Source organism: Nanorana parkeri, unplaced genomic scaffold (assembly GCF_000935625.1).
Source record: "Nanorana parkeri isolate BGI_ZX_2015 unplaced genomic scaffold, ASM93562v1 scaffold1199, whole genome shotgun sequence".
Classification (NCBI taxonomy): Eukaryota; Metazoa; Chordata; class Amphibia; order Anura; family Dicroglossidae; genus Nanorana; species Nanorana parkeri.
This window is the reverse complement of record NW_017307467.1, coordinates 98,506-108,408: the sequence shown is the minus strand read 5'-3', so window position 1 is coordinate 108,408 and position 9,903 is coordinate 98,506. Positions and strand designations below refer to the sequence as shown.

Sequence of the window (9,903 nt, the reverse complement as noted above, 5' to 3'; positions counted from 1 at the left end):
GGGGAGAGAAGCCGCCCCCAGGACGAGCTGTGTCGGCCGCACGGCGCCCTTGTTGCCATGGCGCCCTGTGCGGCCACACAGCTCGCACACCCCTAAGGCCGGCCCTGCACAGAGTGCAGGGGCCAAGGGTGTGTAATGCACAGAGTACAGGGCAGGGGAGTGCATAGTGCACAGAGCGCAGGGCTGGGAGTGCATAATGTACAGACTGCAGGAGTCAGCAGTGCACAAGGGGTCAGGAGTGTGTAAAGCACAGACCACAGGGGTCAGGAAGCGTAATACACAAAAAGCAGGGGAGTAACACACAGAGTGCAGGGGTCATTAGTGTATAACACACAGAGTAAAGGGGTCAGTAGTATATAACATACAGAGTGCAGGAGTCTGGAGTGTGTAATGCACAGAGCACAGCAGTCAGGAGTGCATAAAACAGAGTGCAGGGGTCAGAGGTATGTAACACAAAGGTCAGTGCACAGAACAAACAAAAATTACACTCTTCACCAAAGTACAAATCCCACGGAAATGAGTTGGGAGAGATCAGGGAGCAAGGAGAGGGGCTCAGGCTGGGGAGATTTCCCTTTATTCCTTGTCTGATAGCCACAGCAAGAAGTGAGAGGAAATCCCTCCAAAGTGAAGGCAATCCCTGGTGGTCACCAGAACTAGAGTCCCTATCGGAAGATTTGTTTTGCCTTTGTTTTTGTGTGTATGTGCATTGGGGTCCCATTAGAAATGAATGACTGTACATTCCATTGCGCATGCAATAGGCATTCTGGCAACAAACATCAGCCGGCATTATAACTTGCATGCAACAGTGCTAATAGGTCTTTAGGGAAGAGACCTATATGGTTCTACACATCCACACCTGACTTGACCCAAACTCTCTACATGCATTTCTATGCATAATCTACTTATTCACCATCCAGTACCTGCAGCTCTACCTGCAAAACCATACTGCTTTTCCATTCCTCATCCTTATGGTTTTAGAAGTGAACACACTGTCACCAGGGGGTCAGCAGCTGTATCCGGTAAACTTGCTGAAATAAAGCAGCTTATGCAAAGGCTCATATGATCTCTAGACAATTCCTCAAGTCTTCCAGGATATTTAACAAAATGCATTTTATTGAATCTATTAAAAGCACATGGAAATATAAAGACAGATGTGTTTCACTATTCTCCATTAATTGGAATACTTAAAAGACAGGAAAACCATTAACAGTATAAAAGGAGGTTGCACTATTTGCAATGGGTTTGCTATGTCCCTGCAGTAATGCCTTTAAGTTTTAGAACCATAGATTCCTTTATTTGACCTCTGGATCATTTCTCTAGGCAAAGCTGAATAGAACGGAATGTGTAAATCTTCTCATTGTCCAAAATCCACAGAAAACTGGATACTGAAAATATCACATGGTGGTCTCCAGATCTGGTAAAGCAACAGTGTGGCCAAAAGTAACAAGTTTGGATAAATGTACACGTCCTTTATATCCCAGCTATGTGATCGAAGAAAAGAGAAAAACATTCCTGAGGGGAGATACAGTTGGAGTATAACAGTTGTTCCAACATCATGTGAATATTCACTGACCCTCAATAAAACCACTTGGATAATGACATTCCAATTCAGTCCAAGTTAGTTCTAAGATTCATATGTTCCTGTTCTCCCAAATTCATTTTTTAAACAGATGAGTGGAAATGAAAGCTGACATATAGATTACTAAGGTATTGGAATCAATTTGTGAATGGGGGCAGTGTCTGCATGAAAAGATAAAGACACCGGCACTCCAAATTCATGAGCAAACGTCTATTTATTGACGTGCAGCATAGTAAACAGCAGTTTACTGTTTACTATGCTGCACGTCAATAAATAGACGTTTGCTCATGAATTTGGAGTGCCGGTGTCTTTATCTTTACCTGTGATTATAACGGATGCCATTCGTTGACTACCGCAGCACCCGCTTCTCAAAGGGATTTGGCGGTCAGGAGTGCGATGGGACCATGGACTTTCAGTGTCTGCATGAAGGGGCACCATTCACATGTCCTTTGGGTAACATTATTTTTAAAATAGACTAGAAAATGATGTAACAAACGGATGCAATATCAATAATGTGTATTCAGGTGCCTTCTCCGTCAAACCCATTTTTAAGCAAAGGTGCCTACAGATGCTAGATGACTACCAACCATGTATGCGCAAACCTGCAAGTCGGAAGGAAGAGTGAAGTCGGGAGATGGCTTGTCGATGGCAAGGAATATTTATACTGGCTGAATAATTATTTTCTGGGCAGGTTGGCCAAGGGTCATTGGAAAAGGCTTACAGACAATTGAATATTCCCTGATCCTATCGTAAACAACCAGATTGGTTGAACGTCTCTGAATGGAAGTTGAATGATATCCACAGCGCTCAGCAGACCGTTGCTGGATAATCCTCCAAAATCTTCACCACTAATCACCTGAGGCAGGCTGCCATCCAAAAAGACAACTGGGAAGTATCCTCATAGACCATGCAAAACACAAACAGAAGAACAGCGTCCTTTCCTCATGTGATAACGTTTATTTAATGTGAAATTGTGTACAAGATAAAAAACTACTCATGTGCATGATGGAAACAAGCGATATATTGAACCACACATGCAGGGCAGAGCCAAAGGAGCTGACGTGTTTGGGGAATTCCCCCTTCCACGGAGCTAACATGCAAATGCCCCAATGTAAATTTATAGACTAGGTAGCAAACATGTCATCCCTGTTTACTACATGTTTGCTACGTCGTGTATAAATTTAGACTGGGGGCACCTACATGTTTGCTACGTCGTGTATAAATTTAGACTGGGGGCACCTACATGTTAGCTCCGAGGAAAGGGTAATCCCCCGAAACACGTCAGCTCCTTTGGTTACCTACTGTCAGTACATAATGGAATGAGGCCACATTTGGCAGTTTTGAAACGTAATGAGTACTTACCTTTTTATGAATGCTTTACACATACAGTATATTAGTAGGTATTAAGCAATTTACGATATCCAATTGTAAGGTATGGCTTTTATATCAATTGGAAATCAACACATATAGCACAGATACGGTACATCTAACAGGGTTATTCACAAACGGGTGAAGAGTTTGGAGAAGACATGAGAAGTGAACAATCTAGGACAACAGAGCTGAACTGGAAAGTGAGCTGAATTGGAGAATGTTTCCATTTCAGCTATGTTGTCCTAGATCAGGGGTAGCAAACCTCCGGCCCTCCAGCTGTGGTGAAACTACAAATGCATCTCTCTTCAGGAGTCATGTCTGTGGCTGTGAGAATCTTGCAATGCCTCATGGGATTTGTACTTCCACCACAGCTGGAGGGCCGGAGGTTTGCGACCCCTGTCCTAGATTGTTCACTTCTCCTGCCTTCTCCAAACTCTTCACCCTTTTGTGAATAAGCCTGTAAAATAAACCAAGCAATGTCCCTTTTCCAATGACAAAGACTGTCCCAAAAATGAAGAGCGTGTAAACTGAGAATGAAGTGTTTTAGCCATGATTATAAAAAAAATTTTTTTTTGTTTTTACATTTTTGAAAGTTTGCAAAAAAATACAAAACAATGGTGACTATCAGAAGCTGAGATAACAGTACGTTGTGATCCTCTGATAGGTGCTCTGTCCTCTCTGTCTGTGGGTTATGTGAAAGTGAATTGGGAGTTGTCGGGAGAGCTAGCCCTGGCCATCTTCTCGGCTGTCAATGCCGGAGCTCTATTCCTCATGGATTACAGCACCAACATCTGGATGTGCTATGCCGGCTACCTGATATTCAAATCCTCCTACATGCTCCTCATCACTATTTCCACGTGAGTATTCCTGTCTGTCGTACTGATATACACACATTTTTGCTGAGGAATTCATAGATTATTACCCATCTGTTTCCACATGTTGAGAGAGTCCATGAGCGTGGATCATAATGTAATACTTCTTTCCGGTAATGCTAACACATGAAATTGTATTATGTAGCATTGCTTAAAGCTGATCTCCATGCAAACATCTAAATACACAGTACAAATACCTACATGTGTGCTGTTTTATCTGCCAAAGCAATTGTATTCCTGTCTATCCATTCCAGGGGTTTACACATCTCTGCCACACAGCTCAGCCAGGAGTTAGACATGTGCAGCAGCTAAAAATGTGTTTATTTTAGGCTTGCTGTTTGGGGGGTCTTTTACAAACGCTAGCAACGCAGCAGTTGAAAATCAAATCAATAGGAAAAAATTGCAGAAAATTCAAAAATGGCTTGGCCAGCTGATTTGAAAAATGTTAAGGGGGGCTTGGCAGCGAAAGGGTTAAAGGGATATAAACATCCTTTTCTTAATTTGTTTTTATCCATTTAAATGTTAACAGTGCACGCACAGGATTTGGATGCTTTTCGGATGATTTTAGATATGTTATATTTCGGAAATTCGGATCCTCCGATTCAGAACGGAATTGAATCGCACATGCCTACCAGGAGGATGGCACCACTTTCTCACAATTGGCGCAAACTCCATTCAAATGGATTTTAGTCATTACTGTTGTGTAAAAACAAAGTTGATTCTAATGCGGTGCATCCCACTTCCAGGATCATTGTCTATTCTTATAACTTTATACATTCATTAATGCCGGATATACTTCTGACCCGCAGCAACTATGGGAGCTGCAGGTTTCATACTCAGCAGCCACAGTGTCATTTATCGGCCTCCTCTTCACTTGCCCATTCACAGAATACAAGGTGTTCCGAGAATGGACACAAGCAGACGGGGGTGGACAAGGGATGCTACAGCTTCTGTGTATGAAAGTCACAGCAGGACAGAAGTATAGTGAGAACTATACTATTTGGCATGAATTAAAGTGTACATTTACAAGAATGGGCAGTGGGTTTGGGCAGGGGATGCACCTTGTTAGAGGTATTTTACACCATAGTAATGACTTAAAGCTGTTCGCTTGGTGTTCTGCTATAAACAACAACAAAAATGCACTTCTGACACCACTCTGTTAATTGGGGAGTAAAGGAGCAGCAGAAGCAAATTAATGAGGTCATCCTTCTATTCTATCCCTTTATTAGCAGGTTTCTTGAAGCACATCTGCTGGCTTCCAGTCCTTCCAGTGCTGCTCTATAGGTTATGGCAGGAGGGTGATGTCAAGTCAAATTCAGTCATTTTCATTGGTTTGATTTAAAATACATTAAAGGAGAACTATGGGGTCAGGGCTTTTCCCCATAGTTCTCCTTAGGGTAACAGGACACAAACTAGCGTCCTCCCGTCACCCTAGGCTCAGTATACCGCGAGCTACAGCTAGCGGTATACTGAGACGCCACAGCTGAAGTGGATCCCAAAAATTGTGCCAGGATCCGCCCAGCTGTGTGAGTGACAGCTGGCTCTGTCACTCACACAGCTGTACCCGCCCCCTCCCCCGTCCGTTCCGCCAGTCAGCGCTGGAGGATCGGATCGGGGAGAGGGGAATTCAGTCCCTCTCCTGTCACAGCAGAGAGCCCTGACAGGATCGAGAAGTGAGCGAACGCCGGTATGTGTTCGCTCACTTCCCAATCTACTGTCGCAGGCCGGCTAGAACTATGAGGCTGAGTGCAAGTTCTCCTTTAAAGGATTAATTAAGAAATACAGATTCACAGTAGTGTTTACCTTTATGTCTGCCTGGAGACTTAATTCTTACAATAGAAAACAATGCTGGTGTTAAAGGAGACCTGTAGTAATAGAAATACATTGGCTGCCATGGCTGACCTCCTTCTGAGAAGGGTGCGTACCTGACTGTCTCAGGTCTAAATAAATCCTGGTGGTCACAGAATGTAAATTATAAAATATAGCCGGAGTCCAGCGCTGCACTTGTATGGTAACAGATGCAGTTCTGAACATGTAATGATTTTTATTAAAATGAATAAACAACAGTGTCTTCGTCCCCCTCCCTGTGACAGCTACAGACCTGGCACAGATAGCTTGCCGACAGGTAATGCTTTGGATAGAAGACTGTCTGCAATGAAAGTGTACCAAAACCAGCAGAGTCCTCTGACCAAGGGCACCATCTTATGCTGAAGGTGCATTGGGTGTACAACTGTTACAGAATGAAATGGTTATCAGAACATAAAGAGATCATTGACTTTTATTGTATCATGGCCTATGTACTGCGCTGATTGTTCTGCATGTTATATATAACCATATCTATTATAACATCAACTTGTTCACTTGCAGGTTCCAGATTGCTGTAAACCTGACCATGGAACGCTATGCACTCATGTTTGGCATGAATACTTTCGTAGCGCTGGCTCTTCAGACCATCTTGACCATCATTGTAGTGGACAGCAGAGGCTTGGGTCTGGATATTATTACTCAGGTAATGACACTAAATTCAGGGAAATACACATGTATTGCAGGCAAATAAAACACAATAATACAGCTGAGTCTGTCATATAGAAAGTTCCATTCTGAAATGTGGATCCATATTTGAAGCACTCATGTGTCAGTGTCTGGTAGTGCCCAGCAATGTCCCTTTTTCTCCTGACTCTTGATTGGTGGTCTGTGCAATCCACTGGGGTCTCTGTCTATAAAGCAAGATAGCATTTTGCACTGTCTCATTGTCATATTCATAGTAATAACAAACATGGTTGGTGACAACGGGACAGTGTTCATTGGGAAAGGCATCATCACGCATACTTGCCTAGCCTAACATGAACCTTTTGTGTATATTTTTTGTTCAGAGAGTAGCCACTGGGCGGAAAGCATGCAACGCCATTCAGCTTCTCCTCCATCTCACTCCACGACCTACAGTGACCTTTACAGTTTCTAAAGCTGTCCATAAATGTAAGATGGTAGACACCTAATCAGGTGGCTTTAACCTTGCTTGGAGCACAATTTCATGTCTATCAGTCTTCTTTGATGTCACTGCTTAGCCATTGTCAGGCGAACAGTCAGTCAGGTTAGAAAATCTGTTCCAATGAATACTGCGTCCCTGCAAGATAAGAGGCACCAGCACCCTCTGTTTGTACCACTCACCTCCACCTTTTTCTAGATTGACCCAATTGTGCTGGATTGGCAGATAAACATTTGAATCTGTAAGTAGTGCCAATTAAAACTTACTGTCCTGAAGAGGATTAGATTGTGTCTACATAGTCAACCTGAGCAGTTCTGCTTAAAGTGACACTAAACTCAGGAGTTCAATCCTAAAAATGTATTCAAGTATCCCAACTATTAACAAAAATGTCTCTTATTTGTGTATCACTCGGCTGTAGATCCTCCAATCATCTCTGAATTGGTGCAGACACTGTCCTTCCTTCTGGGGGGGGGGGCTACTTTTGTTCCCCATGATTGGAAAGTAGTCACCACTCCAAGATTGCTCCTGTGATGGACTACAATCACAATACAAATTAGTAAACTAAACATGAGGTTGTAGTACATCACAGGAGTGAGCTTGGAGTGGTGACTACTTTAGAACACACACAGGGACCATGGGGAACAAAAGTAGCCCCCTCCAGAAGGAAGGACAGTGTCAGCACCAATTCAGAGATGATTTGAGGATCTACAGCCGAGTGATACACAAATAAGATACATTTTTGTTACTAGTTCAGGTACTTGAATACATTTTTAGGATTTATCTCCTGAGCGAAGCTGTGTAGTGGGAGTTAGCCAGATATGGGACTCTATAGACCAGATCTTCTCCCGTCACTGTAGAAATGTGAATAGAGCATAAGCCTATACAAACTCCACTGAATTCCTTTATATATACATACACTTTCTTTGGAACTACACAGGGTAGGAGAAAAATTATATCCTTAGATGAATTGTATTTTTGATCATTATAGGAATCAGTGGCGGAACTGCCGCCGCACTGGGGCCTGAGCCTACTGGGGGGCCCATCAGTTTTTGGCGGCCGACGGGCCCCCTCATCTCTGCGCCGGGAGTGTCAGGTCTTTGCGACACTCCCGCACAGAGACAAGGGGACCCTTCGGCCGCCGAAAACTGTGGAGGGAGACGAGAATAAAAAAACAAAACCTCGACCGTGAGGACCCAGCAGACAGCCGCGCTGAGATGGACGCACACACACGGGTGGTTTTCTGCAGCCTCCCCCACCAGGAAACAGCCAGAGGAGGTGAAGGTAAGTTAATAAATAAAATCATTATTGTTTGTAGCCCAATTGATGGCATTGCTGTATAAAGTACAGCTGGTATTTGTAGTTCTATATAGCAGGTCCCATTCTGCATTGCGGACTACAAATCTCAGCAGTACTTTATACAGCAATGCCATTTTTGCCAACTTTTTTGTTGTTGTGGTTGCTACAGGGGATATGGGTTGGGGGCGATTTGTGGGGGGGGAAATAATCTTGCACCAGGGCCCTTTGTTCGCTAGGTCCACCACTGATAGGAATTATACTGATGTTGAACTGGAATGTATATTAGATTCAGGCATGTTTAGAATGGTTTCACCAACAATAGATGGCAGGACATACAGTATATAGCGGTTTACACTGAGCTTACCTAGAGATAACATTCTTGCATAATTAAGAGTCTGGTTCACACCTGGGCGTCTTACAGCGCGTTCCTACGCTCTGTAAAACGCTCAACATGTGAAAATCAATCATTGCCTATGGGCATGGTTCCCACCTGTGCGTTTTACAGCACGTAGGAAGGCGCTGCAAAACGCCCTACGCCCAAAGAAGTACAGGAGCTTCTTTGGGGTGTATTTGCCGGGCGTATCCATTGGGATACAGCCAGGTAGCACTCGTAAACGCGCGTTTGTCACGTGGGGTTTTTTTAACCGCAAATTGCGGTAAAAATGCGCGGCGCGAAACGCGCATATTCGATACGCCTAGGTGTGAACCCAGCCTAAGAGTCTGCGTCCTTGCAGGCTTACCCCTGTGATTAGGAAGTCAATAATCTTGGTGTTATCAGGTGCTCCAAGAAGGTTCCAGCAAACTGATCTCCATGACATGCCCAGCTGTGACTGGCTAACAATTCTTTATTATGTTTCACAAGTAAATCTATGTATAGCGGACAAAGGTGATCACCGCAGCTAAGCGGATAGTGTCCTTAGAGAGTTTGGATTTCCACGTGTAGTATGTTCTCCCCATGTTTGTGTGGCTTTCCTACAAGTGCTCTGCTTTCCTTCCACAACCCAAAAACATGCAAGTATGTTACCTGACTTTTACTGAAATTGGCCTTAGCGTGTATGTATCACTATGGTAGGTGCTGCTTGGCCAGGATGTTTTGATGTTGTATTAATCAGTAAAATAAGGAAGTTTGGCTGGAACCATCTAAAGAGGCTCGGCTGGGCTTTGTTCACACCTCATCTTAGGTATTGTACCTCATCTCAGCATTTCTGATCATCCTGCTCTCACAAAATAGCAGGTGCTTAAAAGTCTACCTTACATTAGAATGCTTTTGTATGTAATATGTGCTTTTCTATTCCCAGTTTCGGATCTATGGAAGTTACTTTGCAGTCATTGCAGGAATATTCTTTGTGAGGAGCCTGTATATTATAATAACGCTGCGGTGCAAGGGACCCGAGAACCGCCAGGACACGGGAGCCAAAGTGGAGACCAAGCTGTAGGGGCTGGGTGCCAACAGTGGGAGGCTGGTCAAACCCCCCCCAGAGACAGGACCATTACAAGAGAGGTGTACAACGCCCAAATAAAACAGCTGCAGATTCTACAAACTCCGTGGAGAGTCTAACAGTGACATTTCTGCCACTAAGATGGCGTTTCCAGCTTCTTGGTGCTTTTTTTTTCTCTTTTACATTACAGGGAATGCAGCAAGAAGAATGAAGCAGTTTTGATTATAGCAGGTAAGGCCAAAAGCAGTTACACCAGTGGAACAATCTCACCACTGATATAAAACGCTAGCGGGTGACTCAAACTTCCCGTGTCCAACTATTCCTAATGATGAGGTTTGTGTGGACTGACCCGTTAATGCA

At 43.8% G+C, this 9,903-nt stretch overlaps 1 protein-coding gene across 1 annotated transcript in view; it reads left to right on the top strand.

Annotated features, from left to right (window-relative positions):
• Positions 1 to 9,540, top strand: part of SLC19A3 (solute carrier family 19 member 3) — a 16,244-nt gene extending 6,704 nt beyond the window's left edge. Inside the window, exons 3-5 of the mRNA XM_018568499.1 lie at positions 3,615 to 3,807; positions 6,190 to 6,331; positions 9,403 to 9,540. Of these exons, the coding sequence (XP_018424001.1) occupies positions 3,615 to 3,807; positions 6,190 to 6,331; positions 9,403 to 9,540 (473 nt within the window). The remainder of the gene's footprint in view (positions 1 to 3,614; positions 3,808 to 6,189; positions 6,332 to 9,402) is intronic.
• Positions 9,541 to 9,903: the final 363 nt, after the last annotated feature.